Source organism: Bos mutus, chromosome 1 (assembly GCF_027580195.1).
Source record: "Bos mutus isolate GX-2022 chromosome 1, NWIPB_WYAK_1.1, whole genome shotgun sequence".
Lineage (NCBI taxonomy): Eukaryota > Metazoa > Chordata > Mammalia > Artiodactyla > Bovidae > Bos > Bos mutus.
Genome location: NC_091617.1, coordinates 55,000,675 through 55,022,436, shown reverse-complemented (window position 1 = coordinate 55,022,436; position 21,762 = coordinate 55,000,675). Strand labels below are relative to the sequence as shown.

General features: G+C 41.0%; 1 protein-coding gene across 5 annotated transcripts in view; it reads right to left on the bottom strand.

Annotated features, from left to right (window-relative positions):
* The window catches only part of NECTIN3 (nectin cell adhesion molecule 3), a 304,770-nt gene extending 283,818 nt beyond the window's left edge, over nt 1-20,952 (bottom strand). For 3 of the 5 annotated variants that reach the window (XM_070368935.1, XM_070368925.1, XM_070368916.1), the window contains exon 1: nt 20,529-20,952. In XM_070368935.1, coding sequence (XP_070225036.1) covers nt 20,529-20,688 — 160 coding nt within the window. In that variant the 5' untranslated portion in view covers nt 20,689-20,952. The remainder of the gene's footprint in view (nt 1-20,528) is intronic. The other 2 variants (XM_070368946.1, XM_070368909.1) reach the window with 1 other exon arrangement.
* Nucleotides 20,953-21,762: the final 810 nt, after the last annotated feature.

The window sequence follows — 21,762 nt, the reverse complement described above, 5'->3', positions numbered from 1 at the left end:
GATTGGAATGGATAAAAAAAAATGAAAAGACACTTACTCCTTGGAAGAAAAGCTATGACAAACCTAGACAGTATATTAAAAAGCAGAGACATTGTTGACAAAGACCTGTCCAGTCAAAGCTATGGTTTTTCCAGTAGTCGTGTATGGATGTGAGAGTTGGACCACAAAGAAGGCTGAGTGCCAAAGAACTCATGATTTTGAACTGTGGTGTTGGAGAAAACTCTTGAGAGTCCCTTGGACTGCAAGGAGATCGACTGCAGTCAATCCTAAAGAAAATTAATCCTGAATATTCATTGGAAGGACTGATACTGAAGCTCCAATACTCTGGCCACCTGATGTGAAGAGCCGACTCATTTGAAAAGACCCTGATGCTGGGAAAGATTAAAGGCAAGAGGAGAAGAGGATGACAAAGGATGAGATGGTTGGATGGCATCACTGACTCAATGGACATGAGTTTGAGCAAGATCCAGGAGATGGTGAAGGACAGGAAAGCCTGGTGTGCTGCAGTCCATGGAGTTGCAAAGAGTCAGATAGGAACGCGGGACTGAACAACAACAGAGGGCTGGTGAGGCAGTAGAGCAACTGAAAAACTCTTAAACACTACTGGTGGGAAGTATAAGTTGTAACAAACACTCAGGAAAACCCTTTCAACCAAAACATACATAAAATAAACCAGTAATTCCACTACCAAAAGAGTGATACAGATGGTCCCCAACTATTGATGATTTAAGTTAAATATTTTTCAACTTTATGGCAGTGTAAAAGCAATATACATTCAGTAGGAAGTGTACTTCAAATTTTGAACTTCTCCTAGGCTACCAATATGTAGGATACCCTCCCATGGTGCTGGGCAGTGAGGGGCAGGTCCCAGTCAGTCATGCCATCGCAAGGGTAAACAACGGACACACAACCATTTTTTGAGTATAGTATTCAATAAATTACATGAGATATTCAATACTTTGTTATAAAACAGGATTTGTGTTAGGTAGCTCAACATTAGCTCAACTAATGTTGTGTTCTGAGCATGTTTAAGACAGGGTAGGCTATACAGGGGGCTTTTTTTTTTTTCTTCATGACTTCTTTTAATTGATTGACAGGCATACTTTTCAAACATTGTACTGCATGTAATCATGCGTCACAAATACTGTGTTTTGTTACAAACTGAAAGTTTATGGTAACCATGCATTAAACACATCTATGGCATCATTTCCCAACATCATGTATTCACTTGGGGTCCCTGTTCCACATATCGTTAATTCTTTAAATATTTTAAACTCTTTCCTTATTTTATTTCTTTTGGTGCCCTGATCAGTTGTCTTTCTTACTATTATAACTGTCTTACATTTGTAAATTAAGCTATGTGCATGAGGTATGAGCAGTAAAGAATCCACCTGCCAGTGCAGAAGATGAAAGAGACATGGGTTGGATCCCTGGGTCGGGAAGATCCCCAGGAGTAGAAAACGTAACCCCGTTCCAGTATTCTTACCTGGAAAATTCCATGGGCAGAGGAGCCTGGTGGGCTACAGTCCATGGAGACAGAGAGTCAGATGAAACTGAATGATAAAATGCACGTGCACGTGCACACACACACACACACACACACACACACACAGATATACACACAGGCTAAGCTGTGATGTCTGTTAGGATATGTATATTAAAAAAATATTGACTTATGATATTTTCAACTTATGGGGATATAACCCCAGCATAAGTCAAGAAAGATATGTACAGTGATGTTCACAGCAGTGTTATTCATAAAAGTCTCAAAATGAAAATAACCTAGATGTCTACACAACATTAAAAATGATAAATGGTTAATTCTCCAAAATTGGCAAAGAAATAGAAAGTTCAAAAACAGGTAAAACTAATTTATGATGTTGAAGTCAGAATTGTGGTTATTACTAAAGAAGAGAGAAGAATCGTGATTGGAAAATAATGGGAAGGGCTTCCTTGGTGGCACAAATGGTAAAGAATCCACCTGCAATGTGGAAGAACTGGGTTCGATTCCTGGGTTCAGAAGATCCCCCAGAGGAGGGCACAGCAACCCACTCCAGCATTCTTGCCTGGAGAATCTCCCTGGACACAGCCTGGCAGTTCATGGTGTCACAAGGAGTTGGACACAACTGAGTGACCAAGCACAGACTAAGCACAATAGTGGGAAGGGGGCTTCTGAAGTGTTGGTAAAGATTTATTTCTTGACCAGGGTGATGTTTCTGTGGATATGCTCACTTTGTAATAGTTCTTCAGATTCCGTATTTTCCATGTAAACTTTTCTGTGTGTTTGTATCTATAATATACATTCACACATATGTGTATGTGTGAGTGTGTGTGTGTATATATATATATACACACATATAATGTTAACATATTATATTAATATTCATATGTGAGTTTTAGTATTTCCTGAATTAATGTTTCAAGTCTGGTTCAAACCAGCCCATACTTCACATCTTCAAATTCTGTATTTACCTGCCACTCTAACCTGAGCCTCAAATTTCACAATTAACACAGTCAAAACTAAAATCATTACCCCTTTGTTATGAGATGTTATATCCCCCTTTAAAAATATCAGATCAGATCAGACCAGTCGCTCAGTCATGTCTGACTCTTTGCGACCCCATGAATCGCACACCAGGCCTCCCTGTCCATCACCAACTCCCAGAGTTCACTCAGACTCACGTCCATCGAGTCAGTGATGCCATCCAGCCATCTCATCCTCTGTCATCCCTTTCTCCTCCTGCCCCCAATCCCTCCCAGCATCAGAGTCTTTTCCAATGAGTCAACTCTTCACATGAGGTGGCCAAAGTACTGGAGTTTCAGCTTTAGCATCATTCCTTCCAAAGAAATCCCAGGGCTGATCTCCTTCAGAATGGACTGGCTGCATCATCTCCTTGCAGTCCAAGGGACTATCAAGAGTCTTCTCCAACACCACAGTTCAAAAGCATCAATTCAAAAACAAAAAAATTTTTCAAAAAAAAAAAAAAAACAAAAGCATCAATTCTTCGGCGCTCAGCCTTCTTCACAGTCCAACTCTCACATCCATACATGACCACAGGAAAAACCATAGCCTTGACTAGATGAACCTTTGTTGGCAAAGTAATGTCTCTGCTTTTTAATATGCTATCTAGGTTGGTCATAACTTTCCTTCCAAGGAGTAAGTGTCTTTTAATTTCATGGCTGCAGTCACCATCTGTAGTGATTTTGGAGCCCAGAAAAATAAAGTCTGACACTGTTTCCACTGTTTCCCCATCTATTTCCCATAAAGTGATGGGACCGGATGCCATGATCTTCGTTTTCTGAATGTTGAGCTTTAAGCACACTTTTTCACTCTCCACTTTCACTTTCATTAAGAGGCTTTTGAGTTCCTCTTCACTTTCTGCCATAAGGGTGGTGTCATCTGCACATTTGAGGTTATTGATATTTCTCCCGGCAATCTTGATTCCAGCTTGTGTTTCTTCCAGTCCAGCATTTCTCATGATGTATTCTGCATAGAAGTTCAATAAACAGGGTGACAATACACAGCCTTGACACACTCCTTTTCCTATTTGGAACCAGTCTGTTGTTCCATGTCCAGTTCTAACTGATGCTTCCTGACCTGCATACAAATTTCTCAAGAGGCAGATCAGGTGGTCTGGTATTCCCATCTCTTTCAGAATTTTCCACAGTTTACTGTGATCCACAGAGTCAAAGGCTTTGGCATAGTCAATAAAACAGAAATAGATGTTTTTCTGGAACTCTCTTGCTTTTTCCATGATCCAGCGGATGTTGGCAATTTGATCTCTGGTTCCTCTGCCTTTTCTAAATCCAGCTTGAACATCAGGAAGTTCACGGTTCACATATTGCTGAAGCCTGGCTTGGAGAATTTTGAGCATTACTTTACTAGCGTGTCAGATGAGTGCAATTGTGCGGTAGTTTGAGCATTCTTTGGCATTGCCTTTCTTTGGGATTGGAATGAAAACTGACCTTTTCCAGTCCTGTGGCCACTGCTGAGTTTTCCAAATTTGCTGGCGTATTGAGTGCAGCACTTTCACAGCATCATCTTTCAGGATTTGGAATAGCTCAACTGGAATTCCATCACCTCCACTAGCTTTGTTCGTAGTGATGCTTTCTAAGGCCCACTTGACTTCACATTCCAGGATGTCTGGTTCTAGGTCAGTGATCACACCATCATGATTATCTGGGTCATGAAGATCTTTTTTGTACAGTTCTTCTGTGTATTCTTGCCATCTCTTCTTAATATCTTCTGCTTCTGTTAGGTCCATACCATTTCTGTCTTTTATCGAGCTCATCGTACCTGTGAGTGTTACCTTATTTGGAAATAAGGTATTTGTAGATAATGGCACCCCACTCCAGTACTCTTGCCTGGAAAATCCCATGGATGGAGGAGCCTGGTAGGCTGCAGTCCATGGGGTCGATAGGAGTCAGACATGACTGAGCGACTTCACTTTCACGCACTGGAAAAGGAAATGGCAACCCACACTAGTTCTTGACTTGAGAATCCCAGGGACAGAGGAGACTGGTGGGCTGCCGTCTATGGGGTTGCAGAGTCGGACACAACTGAAGAGACTTAGCAGCAGCAGCAGATGTAATTAAGATGTAAATTAAGTACAGTCACACTGGAGTAGGCTGGGCTTTAATTCAATATGGCTGCTGTCCTTACAAGAGAAGGAACACACCAGGAAAAAAACACAGGGAAAATGGCCTGTGATGACAAAGGCAGTGACTGTAGGAATACAGCTGTAATCCAAGGAATGCCAAGGACTGAAGGCCACCACTGGAAGCTAGGATGAGGCAAGAAAGGATTCTACACCAGAGTTTCAGAGGGAACACAGCCCTTCTGACACCTTGATTTCAGACTTCCAGGCTTTAGAACCATGAGAGAATAAATTTCTGCTACTGTAAGCTGTGCAGTTTGTAGTATTTTGTTACAGGAGCCCTAGGAAATTAATAAATCCTTCCATCCGGTATCTAATTCTTAACCTCAACCTCCTTTTTAGCAGTATTTACACTATTCTCCCATCTGCCTAATACATAATCTCCAAATGCACTAATATTTACTCATTCTTCATATCCTGAGATCAAGAGGTATTGTTTTGCCTTTTTATTCTCTTGTTTTTAAATTTTCCCTTTCATTTCTACCATCACCATCCACTTACTTTCTGTTCCTGGATGATGCCACACCAAAGTGCCCTTCCCATCCCCCTCACAAAGACAAAGAAGTCTCATAAAAATTAAAAAGCTTTTCTTCAACTCTCTATAGTAGACACCCATAAAAAATTTATTCTCTTGGGCTATGGGACTTAGTAGTAGAAACTGGACAAAAATGGAATCACCACATTGAGAATTAGAGCTCTAACACAGAATTTGGGGACAACACAATCAGTCCACAGTAACTGATCCATTATTCCCCCTCAAATTATTTGTTCATTTCCTCTTTCCCAAGAGCAAGTCCTACCCTACTGTTTTTTCATTATTCCTTCATTATTTAAGTTTTTTGAAAATTGACCTTTTTCCTAAACACTTTTACTAAATTACTGAGTCATCAACGTACTTTTCTTAACTACTAAAATGTATTGATCTATCAAGATTGTATTCCCAGATTATTTATCCCTTCCCTCCCTCTTATCTAATCAGTGTACCTCAACCTTTAAATTCTTTTCCAGTCCCCTCCCTATTTCCACTTCCTTCCTCTCTTCTCTTCTCCCTTCTTCTCTTCTCCCACTCTGTCTCTCCCTCAAAGAGCTCATCTAATCCAAATACCTCAATAATTCCCAATTCCATGTCCTTCCCTCCTACTCTCTCATAACAAATTTCTAACTACAGCTGTAAAATACATCCCAGAGGCACCACAATTAAAATGCCTCCAAAAAGTTACTAGACTGATTCATTAATCCTTCTGCAGCCATGAAACTAAAAGACGCTTGCTCCTTGGAAGAAAAGCTATGACAAACCTAGAAAGCATATTAAAAAGCAGAGACATTACTTTGTCAACAAAGGTCCATATTATCAAAGCTATGGTTTTCCAGTAGTCATGTATGGATATGAGAGTTGGACCATAAAGAATGCTGAGCACCAAAGAATTGATGCTTTTGAACTGTGGTGTTAAGGAAGACTCTTGAGAGTCCCTTGGACTGCAACAAGATCAAACCAGTCAATCCTAAAGGAAATCAATCCTGAATATTCACTGGAGGGACTAATGATGAGGCTGAAGCTCCAATACTTTGGCCACCTGATGCTGGGAAAGACTGAAAGCAGGAGGAGAAGGGGATGACAGAGGACGAGATGGTTAGATGGCATCACTGACTCAATGGACATGAGTTTAAGCAAGCTCCAGGAGATGGTCAAGGACAGGGAAGCCTGGCATGCTGTAGTCCATGTGGTCACAAAGAGTCCGACATGACTGAGTGACTGAACAAGAATCCTTTTCTAGTCACTCAAGCAATCTAAGTTCATATCCAACTCTTGTCTCCTCAACCACGATGATATTCAGACACCATGTAATCTACTTCTCAGAGCTATCCCTCGCTTCAAACTTTTCTATCAAATTGCCAATTATCTCCACAATCCTCTCTTCCTATGTACAACTGCAATGGTTTTCCCTTTTGCTTGTCTCTCATTATCTCCCATTTATCTTTTACAGTGCTGTCAGAGCTATAAAATATTCTGGAATCACAGACTCAGTAGTTACCTGCTTTCAAAAGCTTCTCACTGCCTCCCACACAAACTCTAATCTCCTCAGCCTCAGCAAAGTATTTAAAAATCTATGATTCCCCTCCATAACAGCTCATACTTGAACCACATGGAAACATTAATTCCTTCCACAGAGTCCTCAGTCCAGTGATCTTTTCAGCCTGGAATGCTTTTTTACTGTCTTCCCTCAGAAATGGAAAACTCTTTCTTCAAGGTTCAGCTAGAAAATCAGGTCTTCTATTGAGTCTTTCTCAGTTAAACTTTTGAAGCAATTAGATACACTTTGCATTTTTAACGTAAGACAATCCATTTTCCCTTCCATTATGGTTAGTTGTATTTGTAAAGCACTTTACTATAGTTTAATAAGGATTTCATTTAATTTTCACAGCAACTCTGTAAAGGAGGTATCATTTAGCTAAGTGTATAAGGACTGAGGAGCTTCCCTGATAGCTCATCTGGTTAAAGAATCCACCTGCAATGCAGGAGACCCTGGTTCAATTCCTGGGTCAGGAAGATCCACTGGAGAAGGGATAGGCTACCCACTCCAGTATTCTTGTGCTTCCCTTGTGGCTCAGCTAGTAAAGAATCCACCTACAATGCGGGAGACCTGGGTTCGATCCTTGGGCTGGGAAGATCCCCTGGAGAAGGGAAAGGCTTGGACACGCTTGGACGCTACTGAGCGACTTTCACTTTCACTTCACATAAGGACTGAAACAAGCACAAAGATTAAGTAACTGGGTATAAAATAGACAAACAGAAACACACACGCTATTTTGTAATCCCAAAATCTGCTAACAATTAAATTTTACATTTCTTAAAGGAAAAGACTCCAAGGGTCCTAGTATAGCCCTTTCAGTGTAACAGATGCTTTGTGTTCTAATATTTTCTTTTCCTGTTTGACATAACCCTGTTTTACCTGTCTGAACTCAAATCATTCTTATAGTTCCAAAGTTTCAATTCCTCTAATAAGTGTTCTTGACTCTTCCAGGCCTTACTGATCTTTTTTTTTTGAGGGGGGGGGAGGGCTGTATCATACTATTTGGTATGTTATTACAGATACCTAACACGCAGTTACTCGTACTAGCGGGTTTATAAGCTTGTGAGCACTTATCCCACTGTGGTATCCTCTGTACTACCCATGACTGATGTGCAGCAGTCTCCTGTCCATCCCCTGCTTAAACTTGTAAACTTTTATTTTTTGCATTAAAGGTATAGATCAACTGTTGTTATCTGTTATCATACTTTAACAGTAAATATTATTTAACCCACTCTTGAAATTTAAAGCACATGTCAAGAAAGCATTTTAATCCTCTGATGGAAGAAAAGTCTAGAGTGACTATCTTAGATGACTGTAGAGGGCAGCAAAGCAACAGTAGTATTCTCTAAGAAAAAATATTTATTTTTCTCAGAGAACTTCAGATTTGTTTTTATATTTTAACAGACGCTGTTAACATCAAAGCTTTTATTATAAGAGAAGACTTTTTAACATGCTATATAAAAACTTCACCGGCTACTTATTCATGTAAACATTTTCACTAGCAGTTACAAAATATAACAAATACAAATATAATCAAAGCCCACACTCTTCTATACACATATAGAAAATAAGCCTTACAAACAATTCATGATTTCAAAATAGCCACCATAATTGCTAAATCTTTTACAAATAATCTAAAAGTTGACAATGTTTTTAACTGAAAAATGTAAAAATAATCTATCTTAAATACAGAAAAGAGTATCAATAGTCCAAAGAGTCTTATTTCTTGCTAAGGCAATGGCAAACCACTCCAGTACTCCTGCCTGGAAAATCCCATGGACGGAGGGGCCTGGTGGGCTGCAGTCCATGGGGTCGCTAGGAGTCGGACATGACTGAGCAACTTCACTTTATTTTTTCACTTTCATGCATTGGAGAAGGAAATGGTAACCCACTCCAGTGTACTTGCCTGGAGAATCCCAGCAATGGGGGAGCCTGGTGGTCTGCTGTCTGTGGGGTCACACAGAGTCGGACACGACTGAAGCGACTTAGCAGTAGCAGCAGCAAGATGTTTTCATTAGTATTACTAATTCTAACCTAGATGTGCCTTCTTTTTGTCATTCAACGGAAAAAGCCATACCAGCTTTAAAAGAAAAACAACAAACCTTTGACACTGTGCTAGTGTAAAACAGAAGGTAACAACTTGAAAGAAGAGTTTCTTACTGTTATTTCAATACTAAAATTCACTCTGGTTCTAATGTGGACTAGGCAAATGAAACTGTGTCATCAAAATAATCACATATTTATAACCCTAAAATTGCTTATAGGAATGAGAAGCTAATGTAAAAGTTGATGCTCAGTACAACTGCATTACTTGCATATATTTATCAAAGTTTTTGTTGGTGGTAATTTTTTACCCCTTTTAAGTAGCTGCTACAGCAATTAACATATGAAGACTTCTGGTTAGTGAAAAATGCTATAATGCTCTAGCCCTTTGCCCTTAATGAGGACAGGACTGTTAGCTATGTACCTTGTACCTTCTCCCATCTGAATTTCTTTAATGAAAAATAGGGAAGCTTTTTTAAAATTCTACATTTAAAATAATCTGGGTATTTCTTCTCACTGAAGAAGGAAATGGCAACCCACTCCAGTATTCTTGCCTGGAAAATTCCATGGACTGAGGAGCCTGGCAGGCTACAAGGGAGTTACAAAGAGTTGGACACGACTGAACACACAGGTACTACACTAAGCAGACTCAAATACAAGATAGATTATTATCTGACTTACTTAACATTAAACTGAATTTATAACCATGAATGATTATGTCTAATCTAAATCAAATTATAAGGAGTTTGGAGTTCATGACAAGGACACTTGTAAAATGAAATCTTACTCTAACCCACAGTAGCAATGACTAAATTAAATAGTGCATTAATAAGTTTCAAAACCAATGGTCTCAGATATTTTAGTAATGACAATAATGTCTATCAAGGATAACTCATACAGTCACTATATGAAATTCATCTTACCATAGTTTTCCAATACTAACACTTCATTAATGCTTTTGTTTTTCCTCTGAAATGAAACCATTAAAAAGATTCAAGCACATTTTTAATTTTATACAATGTTCTCAAATGTTAAGTTGGAGTCCTAGCTATGTATATCTGTTTTTATATCCGCCTCTTGGTTTTTTCATGTCCTTTTCAGTAACTGCACTGGTATACTTCCATTAAAACAGAAAAGCTATCTTAAATATACCTACTCTATTTCTAAAACACAAACTCAGAATGATATGTATAATACATAAAATGAGATATATCCCAAAGAAACTGCTTAAGCTACATATATTTTGGGGTAAGTAATACACTACTAATACCAAAGAGGAAGAATTGCATTCCTCCTAGGTCAATTTCTCAAATTTCTCAGATTCAAAATGGTAAGACAGTGGGGACAGAATATAAAGACAGGTATAAAGACAGAACTAAAGAAAGCAAAAGGAATTTTTAGAAAAAAGAAAAGGCAATGAAGAACATTTCTCACCAAGTAACATCTTTAAAGCCTATCAACCTTTTCTAGTATATTAAATAAATAAACTCCTCCCTTATCTTGGAAAATAGCAATAGAAAAAACTGTCAGGATAGGAATAAATATCAAGTATACAAACCTCTTTAAGAATACATTCCCGGGGTGGAGTGGGGAAGGGGTGGGGGGGGGGGGAGGGAGGATAGCTCTTCTCTTTTTTGTTCCTTCTCCTTCCCACCAGAGTTAAAAAAAAAAAAAAAAAAAAATACATTCCCTATAGTGTGTTCTGTACAACAAAGCTTCTGCAGCAAAAACAGACTGTTTAATTAACTGCAGAAAAGGATATTTTACTGAAGAATTTCTTAAGCCATTAATAAACTAATGCACATAGTGATTTTCCATGAGGGAGGAGGTTACATGATTAGTTTTTCCCATTCCCAAATATATTCAACCATGGCACTTTTTTCCAGAAACTAGGGTTCTATTAAACACTTTGGAAAACATTGCTCTAAAAGCATGAAAAGATGAACAGAATTTGCTCCAGGGACTCAGGATTTGAAAGATAGCTAGGATCAGATAGGAAATGAAGTCAATTCACAGAAGTTTTTGTAGCTATTTATTATAGCTATTATTGTTTTATTATCTTATTTCAACATGGAAGATGAAATCATAAGCTAAGTATTCTCTTGATACCCTTTTGTTGTATAGCAAATTTGGTCAATTCTAAAACAGGGAAAAAAGCAAATGTTTGGGAGCAGAAGTTGCTCCCCAATAATGTCTCTGGCACAGGATTATTGTGAGCTGAAAACAACCAAGGACCAAAAGACAGAAAGAAATTTTGACCTTCCCCCTAATTGCCTAAAAAGTTTTTTTAGATAAAGGGCCTGTTACTGAGCTATGGCCAGTTATCTGTAAAAAGTAAAGGCAAAGTGTAGTGGGGAACCTCTGCATGGCCTAGAGATCAGAGTCCTCTCTCTGTTCCCATTGTGTCTACAAGGCCCAGCAAACATTTGTTTTACATCTTTATGTGAGTTGCCTTTCTCCCCTTTGAAGTCCCAAATCACTACCTCCAGTACCCTGTTTTGTCTGTAGCCAAAGTTGGTATTTAATGTGAGGGTTAGGCCGTTTCCTGGAAGGGCTTCCCCAGTGGCTCAGCCAGTAAACAATCCGCCTACAATGTAGGAGACCTGGGTTGGGAAGATACCCTGGAGAAGGGAACTGCTACCCCTTCGAGTATTCTTGCCTGGAGAATTCCATGAACTATAGAGTCCATGGCACCCCAAAGAGTCAGACTCGACTGAGCGACTTTCATTTAAGCAGTTTCCTGAGTCTCTTCCATGTATACATGGCATCAAACTTCTATTTTATTTTCTCCTTTTAATGTCTCATGTGAATGTAATTCAGACCACACAGGAGAAACTAGAAGGGCAGAGAAAAATTTCTCCCTCCCTGACATGTTAAAAATCTATAAGCTTAAAAAATAACTGTGTTTATTCTGTAATAGGTGCTAGGATGCATACAGTGAAGCTTGAGGCAAAGTCTTTACTGCAAAGAACACACATCATAGAACAACTCACAATTACATTACTAAATAATGAGTAACAAGAGTAACTACTTTAGAAAGAAAAAAGCTCACTGTATGAAAGAAGTGGTGAAGGAAGTACTCATGGAGAAAATTAATTTCAAACTGGGAGCTCCAGAATTGGACTAGATAAGAAGGAAGAGTAATATCATTTTAGGCCTTCTGAGTAAGTACCAGAGAAGGGTATAACCTACTTTGGAGACCACACACAGTTTAGACCTACACTGTCCAATATGGTAATCGCCAGCCACACCTGACTTCTGAATACATGAAAATACAGCTTATCCAAACAACAATCTGTAAGGGTATAGTACACATCAGATTTCAAAGACTTACTACAAAAGGAAAAAAAAAGTAAAATATCTCAATTTTTAAATATCAACTGCATGCTAAATAACATTTTGGTTATACTGTGTTAAATAAAATATATTAATTTCACATGTTCTTTTCATTATTTTTTTAATGTGGCATTAGGATAACTTAAAACTATGTATATAGTTCACAGATCTCTATTGGGACACTGATGGGTTAGACTGAATTTTATTTTGTTGTTAAGCTCTTGCTATAAAGAAATCTGAGTACCCACTGCATACTTGGCATATAAGATACAACAGTAAACAAAATAATGACCACATCTAGTCAAATCAAATATAAAAATGCTATAATAAATAGTATTCATCAAAGGAAGAAACAATCAACTGAATATGTCTCTTAAACTACAAATGCCCCAATCACCAGGCTCCACTCTCCACCCCCTTGCAAAATTCCTGATCCAGTTAGTCCACAGTGGGGTCTGGGATGTTGTTTTGAAAAAGATTTCCTAGTAACTAGTATTTGAACCTATCAACACACTGTACTTTGGCTGACCCTGGGTAGCTGAGAATAGTGATTTATAGATATACCCTCCTTCTTTTCAAAAGTTTTACTTCTGAAGAAATCTAACAGCTTAAAGTAAAGCGCCTCTACTGATATAACAGCCAACCTATTAAAAAAAAAAAAAAAACTATTAAACTATTAACTTCCTATTAAAGGAAACCACAAAAAGTAAAAAAAAGAAAATATTATAACCTCTCCTATCTATAGAGTCACAAGTATAATTAAATATCTCACAGCTACAAAATAATCATCAGAAACGCTGTCAATTCTTTGTCATTTAAACCAGTTATGAGCTGATTTGTTCTTACATCAGTTCAGTTCAGTCGCTCAGTCATGTCCAACTCTTTGCAACCCCATGAATCGGCAGCACACAAGGCCTCCCTGTCCATCACCAGGCCTCCCGGAGTTCATTCAAACTCACGTCCATCGAGTCAGTGATGCCATCCAGCCATCTCATCCTCTGTCGTCCCCTTTTCTTCCTGCCCCCAATCCTTCCCAGCATCAGAGTCTTTTCCAATGAGTTAACTCTTCGCATGAGGTGGCCAAAGTACTGGAGTTTCCAGCTTTAGCATCATTCCTTCCAAAGAACACCCAGGACTGATCTCCTTTAGAATGGACTGGTTGGATCCCCCTGCAGTCCAAGGGACTCTCAAGAGTCTTCTCCAACACCATAGTTCAAAAGCATCAATTCTTTGGTGCTCAGCTTTCTTCACAGTCTAACTCTCACATCCAAACATGACCACTGGAAAAACCATAGCCTTGACTAAATGGACCTTTGTTGGCAAAGTAATGTCTCTGCTTTTGAATATGCTATCTAGGTTGGTCATAACTTTTCTTCCAAGGAGTAAGCGTCTTTTAATTTCATGGCTGCAGTCACCATCTTCAGTGATTTTGGAGCCCAAAAAAATAAAATCTGACACTGTTTCCACTGTTTCCCCATCTATTTCCCATGAAGTGATGGGACTGGATGCCATGATCTTCGTTTTCTGAATGTTGAGCTTTAAGCCAACTTTTTCACTCTCCACTTTCACTTTCAAGAGGCTTTTGAGTTCCTCTTCACTTTCTGCCATAAGGGTGGTGTCATCTGCACATTTGAAGTTATTGATATTTCTCCCGGCAATCTTGATTTCAGCTTGTGTTTCTTCCAGTCCAGCGTTTCTCATGATGTACTCTGCATAGAAGTTAAATAAGCAGAGTGACAATATACAGCCTTGATGTACTCCTTTTCTATTTGGAACCAGTCTGTTGTTCCATGTCCAGTTCTAACTGTTGCTTCCTGACCTACATACAGGTTTCTCAAGAGGCAGGTCAGGTGGTCTGGTATTCCCATCTCTTTCAGAATTCTCCACGGTTTATTGTGATCCACAGAGTCAAAGGCTTTGGCATAGTCAAGAAAGCAGAAATAGATGTTTTTCTGGAACTCTCTTGCTTTTTTGATGATCCAGCAGATGTTGGCAATTTAATCTCTGGTTCCCCTGCCTTTTCTAAAACCAGCTTGAACATCTGAAGTTCACAATTCATGTATTGCTGAAGCCTGGTTTGGAGAATTTTGAGCATTACTTTACTAGTGTGTGAGATGAGTGCAATTGTGTGATAGTTTGAACATTCTTTGGCACTGCCTTTCTTTGGGATGTTCTTACATACCATATCTCAAATTCCAGTTTATTATTCCACAGTACTACATGGTACTTCTTTCCTACTGATCTTAATTAGCAGAATGAATATTGGGCAATTAACAGGGCTGCAAGTAAAATAATCTCCCTGGATGCAATATTAAAGAAAACATGTAAAACTCACAATATAAGTATGCAATACAATATCGTCTCTGAAACAGCTATAATACCTGCTGCTGCTGCTAAGTCACTTCAGGCGTGTCCAACTCTGTGCGGCCTCATAGACGGCAGCCTGCCAGGCTCCCCCATCCCTGGGATTCTCCAGGCAAGAACACTGGAGTGGGTTGCCATTTTCTTGTCCATATAATACCTGCAGTATAGCTGTATCTAGACTTACAGGAGGCAGCCATCACTAAAATTTTAAATTAATGACCTATGCTGTAATAAGTGAACCATTTAGGAAAAAACCTAAAAGTCACCCTTGATAAAGATTCACAACAAATTTTATTTACATAAATAATTAATCTATGTCAGAGCCTAAAACAGAAAATCATAAGTTTTATAAACTCAAGAAAGGATACGGGTTCAAGATAATTTTAGATAAAAATATAAAAGGTAACCAAAAGTATGACATTAATGGTGCTGAGATTTTTGGATCTGAGTTTCTGACACACTCATTACTTACTTAAAGGTTCTTTGAATTTAGCCTATATTTACATATTAATAGCCATTATTAGGGCTTCCCTGATAGCTTTAATGCAGGAGTACGCCTGTAATGCAGGAGACCCCAGTTCGGTTGGGAAGATCCACTGGAGAAAGAATAGGCTACCCACTCCAGTATTCTTGGGCTTCCCTTGTGGCTCAGCTGGTAAAGAATCCACCTACAGTGTGAACCTGGGTTCGATCCTTGGGCTAGGAAGATCCCCTGGAGAAGGGAAAGGCTACCTACTCCAGTACTCTCGCCTGGAGAATTCCATGGACTATATGGTTCATGGGGTTGCAAAGAGTAGGACACAACTGAGAGACTTTCACTTCACTTTGGCTATTATTAATTAAATGCCACATCTTTCACAAATCATGTATTCAGTATTGCCAATTTTATGAGGACTTTAATAGAGTATAGAATATGCCATAGGAGTAAGTTATTTACTCACTAATTTTTTAAGGGCTAAGCAACAGAATACCAAAATACTCCTTTTTAACAAGCATATCACAGCCAGCTTCACTTCAATCATTTTGAAATAACAGGCAATAAGCCATAAGTTTTGTTCCTTAACTATACAGATGCAAAATGTACCTCAGCGTTGCTGAATCACTTATATATATATGTATATATTTTTTTACACACACATATATATATGCATAAGTGACATAAACAAGGTAAAACAGTAAATACACCCATACCCACAAATATATTATTGACCAGCTTTTCCCAATTCCTACTTTGGACACTATAGCTAAATGCAAAATTTGCTCTTTTTTGCTTCCTTTTAAATTTGGGTCACTTTGCCATTATATACGTCTTAGAAGCAGGAAGATTGATACGGGCAATATATATAATAGGCTCCAACCTGATACCACCAGTAACTTGCTAAAGTAGAAATGAAATTATGACTCCATCTTCAACTGCACATTTTCGACTCTACACTTTTCAATATAACCACTAACATTCTAAGTGACCATACAGAACCGCCAAGTCCTAAAACACATTCTACATCATTATGGGACCATCCAACTAGATTCCATACAATTACACAGCTGGGTTAATTTCATTACATCCTAACATTCTGAAAACTGGTCTGTATACTTATCTGAGGTAAATTTAACAAACACTTCAAGAGCACTGACTGGGCTATACACTCAAAATAAAGATGAAAGTATAAAAAAAGCAATCAAGTTGAAAACCCAGTTATTCAAGTCATCAGGGTAAAATTTAAGAATGACAAATACCATGTTGGTTGGTCTTTGTTGTTTAGTAGCTAAGTTGTGTCCAGCTCTTTTGCCACCCCGTGGACTATAGCCCACTAGGCTCCTCTGTTCATGGGATTTCCCAGGCAAGAATACTGACGTGGGTTGCCATTTACTACTTCTCTAGGGGATCTTCCCAACCCAGGGATCGAACTCACGTCTCCTGAATTGTCAGGCAGATTAGATTCTTCACCACTGAGCCTCCAAGGAAGCCCCTAATAATAATATGAAATAACATAAATGCTAAAATTTGAATGTATATTCCATGCATTCTGCTATTTTATTTTCTTTCACTTAATCCTCAAAAGAACTCTATAAGCAAGTTGATATCACCCTTTTTTGAAAAGACGAGAAAACTTAAGTTTACTGAGGTTAAATAACTTACCAATGATTCACACAGCTGTAAGTGACAATCTTTTTTCAGATTCAAACTGCCTATTTAGTATCTTAACCATAAAGTGCAAAGAGCAAACTTATACCACCTACCATAATGACCTATCTCAATAAGAAAATCTAACTCAACTGATTTTTTCTTAGGTAACTTTTTTTTTCTCAGTTTACACTAGTATCTCTACATATTTGGTTAGGTATTCCTCTTCTGGGTAATCGACAGTACCTCATGCACAAATCTGTCATAAACACCAAGCTGTCCTATATGAAAGTCACTCAGTTGTGTCTGACTCTTTGTGACCCCATGGGCTGTAGCCTGCCAGGTTCCTCTGCCCGTGGATTTCTCCAGGGAAGGATACTGGAGTGGGTAGCAGTTCCCTTCTCCAGGGGATCTTCCCAATCCAGGGATCGAACCCAGGTCTTCTGCACTGCAGGTGGATTCTTTACCATCTGAGCCATAAGGGAAGCCCTACAACCATCTGTTTACATTACGTCTATTATACTGCTGTAAGCTCCTTGAAGCCAGGACTCTGCCTTATTCAGTGTCCTCTAGTGTCTAACAAGTGCCATGAATAAAGAAATTTCTGAAAGTGCTGTTAAATGTTCCATCATCATAATAGATTTTTTCCTTCTATAACCTTCTAAATATCCATTTAAGATAAAACCTTGTTGAAAATGGGAAGAGCTGGAACTTAGGTCAATAGTCTATCTTCTCTCTCATCAATACCATATCCCTGCTAATATTCTCTGTCCCTCAAGAAAAATACGGGAAGGGAAACTAAGATAAATCTCATCACATGTGAATTGATCATTGGCATCATAAAGAAATATGGACTTCCAGATTTAAATAAATGATGTTTATCAAGTCAGAAAATGTTGAAAATCTAGTCCTCTTAACCTTTACACCTATGCTTTATCAAGCTTAACACACATACATATACACACACAAACTAACTTCGATGAGTGAGAATTTCAGTTCTTCAACTAGGACAGATAATGTACACCCTTCAAAGGAGCAAATCTGATTAATTTTTCATAGATTTCAGAATATCATGTCTACTAGTTTGAATATGAGGGTTTTTTTATAGCAGTAAAATTAGCATGACATAGAAATGATATTATGGTAATAGAGGATACTCCAAGAGTTTAGCATAGTTAAGGCCATGCTATATGTAACCAGAATATCAAAAATAGCAGCAAAAAGAAAAAAATAATCTGTATGTGGTAAAAATAAGCAAAGCATTCTAATTAATAAATCATCATATAGTTATCTCTTTAAAGCCTAAACATCTTCTTATTTCTAACACCTTCCAAAGCACTGTAACTCAACTATACTTCAATTTTATAAATAAATAAAACTAAGCTCAATCATCAGTACATGCCAAAACTTGTAAGTAGTACTATGAATGTTAGATCAATGCACAGGTTACAAGAAGAAATTTCCATTTCCATACTTACTGCTGCTGCTACTGCTAAGTCACTTCAGTCTTGTCCGACTCTGTGTGACCCCACAGACAGCAGCCCATCAGGCTCCCCCGTCCCTGGGATTCTCCAGGCAAGAACACTAGAGTGGGTTGCCATTTCCTTCTCCAATGCATGAAGTGAAAAGTGAAAGGGAAGTCGCTCAGTCGTGTAGGACTCTTAGCGACCCCATGAACTGCAGCCCACCAGGCTCCTCCGTCCGATTTTCCAGGCAAGAGTACTGGAGTGGGGTGCCATTGCCTTCTCTCCATACTTACTAAGTATCCATAAATCAGGACAACTGTGCCCTATTCAAAGACTTTATTCTAAAATAAAGGTTGACAGAAAAAAACTTGTAATAAGGGTTCACAAATTAGGGTGTTATAACACTATAAGCCAAAAAAGGAAGCTCTTTAAATGAGCAGTGCACAGTAATACAAAGCTAGTGTTTGTCTCTACAACTACAAGCAGAGATGACTCTTAAAAACTTCAATGTACACCTCTCTAAATCACAGTCCATTTGCCTATACTACTTGAATTTTCAGGACTCTAAAATATCAAGCACATTATTAAGGAGATTTTTTAAAAATTCTTTTCTTCTTTCATGTGAATTCCAAAGTGTTTCCTCAAAAAGTAAATGACACTTTACTTTCACAACAACTATGAAATTATTACCCCAATTTAATTTTCCTTGTATTACCTGTACATATTACCTTGCTTCAGTCTTCTATGGGGCTTTGCTTAGCTAGATAAACCTTTACTGGAGGTACAAACATTTTTAGTCTTTAACACAATCTATATCAGAATAGTAAACTGTTAACATCCCCCTCCCATTTTCCTCCCACCATATTCCACAATACTCCTTAATGCAAAAGAACAGTACACAAAATTCAATCCAGAATCTTGCATCAATATAAAGAAGTAACAGCATTAAGAATTGTGTCCTGAAACCAAACACCTGGGGTGTGGGACTACAGAAACAACATAGATTAGATAACATGCCATTTATCATACTATACTCTGTAAATCAGAAACTGTCATTGCAGTGCTTTAAACGTGACAGTGATTTGGTAGTGAAAATTCTCAGCCTATAAGGGGCACTCAATCTCTTGAAAACTTTGCCTTCCTCATAACCAGCTACCCCGACATACCTAAACGGTACAGGGGTATATAGGATTCTCTTCTAAATCACACCATCCAAGAAAACCGCACACATCTCTTCTTGTAGTAAATACTGCTAAACTTCCTGGTTTCTTTTAAGATTTCATTAAATGCGGACACCCAAGAGCAGATTTATGTACCAGAAAAATGTCTCAGGTAAAACATGCATTGAGCAAAGCCTAAGTTTTCCTCTCCACTTTCCTGCTAAGTGGGAGTCACTGAATGAATAACGTCCTGCTGTGTTCCGGTATCACCAAAAGACAGAGCTAGTCCCCAGAGCTAGACTGGTGGCCTTAGTCTCCCAAATCGCCGCCTTCCATCAAGGATCACTTAAGTCCACGTCTCTCGCACGAAACGGAGATATTTATTTAACGATACTCTTTAACAAGTAGGTTTCTAGTCTCTGATGCCTAGGAAGTGAACTTACAATGAGACCACCTCCCAAGTGTGACAAAACTGTAACAGAACATGTGGGAAGAACGGCAGGAAGAGGCGCGGGGCTTATTTTGACCAGAACAGCCGGGGCACGGCCAATGCAGTCAGGTATTTTACACATAAATCAAAGTCCTGAAGACAAATTGGCTCAGCTAAAATAAACATGGACAGTGAGACAGACGTCCCACAAACTGGAAGGCAGCGACAAGGCTCAGTGCAAAGCGATCCAGAGGCTGCCAGGGCAGAAAGAGGCCGGAGGATCGAAGAAAACTGTAGGGGATGCTGCAGGGTGGGCTAACACGGTGCCTTCTCCAGGGTGGAAGGAGAAGCGGGGTGGGAACCCAAAGGCTTCATTCCGTCGTCGGTTGTTGTGTTCCTAAAGGTACCTAGGCTCACAGCTCAAGTTACACCCGGGAAAAAATGAGGCGGCAAACGACCATCCCATCACCTTAGCGCCAGCACAGAAGTCCGTGCTCTCGGCTTCCTCCGCGAATGAGCAAGCAAGTAACGGTCCCGACAGCAAACACCGAAGGACCCCTGCAGCACCGAGCACTCGGCGTCCGGACCGAGAACATCGTAGCCAAACCCCGACCCGCAGCGTGGCGAGCCGCGCGGCCGCGGGGGAGGGGAGCGGGCAGTCGGCGCCTCACTCGCCAGCCCCGGCCCTTCCCCGGCCTCGCCCCGGGCGCGGCGAAAAGTTTCCAGCCAAAGTCCACGGCACCCGCTCACGCAGCCAACCGCCGAACACAACCGCCCACCGCACGAGAGAACGGCCCGCGCCGGCCCGGCCGCGGCACAGGGACACTCGGTCGCGCCTCCCCTCAGCCCGCGCCAACAGCCGAGGTTCACCTACCACAGAGCCAGGAGAAGAACAGCAGCGGAAAAAGCAGCAGCAGCAGCGGCGGTGGCGTCGGGGGCGGCAGCAGGAGCCCGGCCCCGGGGGGAGAAGCGGAGGAAAGTTGTGCTTTGCCGCCTCCGGGACACAGTGGAGCCGGCCCCGGGGTCCGCGCCATCCCCCACCCTCCCCCCGGCCCGCTTGCTCTCCCGCCGCCCGGGTCCCCCGGCCCCGGCGCCTCCGGCTCTGGGCGGCGGCGGCGGCAGTGGCCGCGGCGGAAGGTCCGGTGCGCGCGTCCCTAACTCCCAGTTCTTGAGCCGTCGCCGCAGGCTGACACTCAGTCGAGCGCTCGCGGCTGCTTCGACTCCGCCGGCGCCGACGCCACTGCCGAGGCTGAGGCGGGAGCCGCCCGCCACCACCGCCGCCGCCACTCCCCTCCCCCCCCCCCACCCGGCACCCGCCCACTTCGAACTCCTGGGAACTCGGAACGCACCACCCCGCCCCGCGCGGGAGGGGGAGAGGAAGCTGGACCCTCAGAGCAGGAGCAGGGATTCGCCCGCCCAACCCGCGCAACTCGCGCTCCCGTCTGATCCCAAAGTGCGAGCCGCGACTCCTCCCACCCCGCCCTCCTACACTCGCTCCTCCCCTTTCAAAAAAAAAAAAAAAACCCAAATCTCTTTTCTCCTCTATGATAACGGGGTTTCTCCCAAAGCAAGGCTTTAAAGAGGACAGGAAAATCTGGAATAGGTTAGTAGGCCCCGCCCCTCGCGTTCCTGCCTTGCCCCCCCTTCCCAGCCTTTCCAATGGTCTCGCCCACTCCGCCCTTCGCGGGTCCACCGCGGCCCTAGCGCGGATAGAGGCGGAGGGCGGTGGGACGGTCGTGCTCGCAGCTCAGCTAGCCTGGGCGGCTTTCTCCCTCTGGCGGGGACCCGGAGGAGAGAGGGGGTGGGGAGAGGAAGGCACGATGGGGCTGCCCTTCCGTTGCCCCGGCTAAAGGTTCCTGTCTGGGAAGCTGGACGTATTCTGCGGGACTAGTCATCTCCTTCCTCTCCGGGGCCTGGAAGGAGAGACTTTCTCCCTCCTGCTTCCCGGGACAGCTGAGCTCTCCGAATCCCTCCTTTCTTCCCAGCCCCACTTCCTCCTTAGCCCGCCGAGGCACGTTTGCACAGGCGTTTTTCTTGCCCATTTCTCTCGGAGGGCAGTTTGGTGAAAGGGTCAACGGAGCCAGGCAAGGAGAGGAGCCCCAGGACTT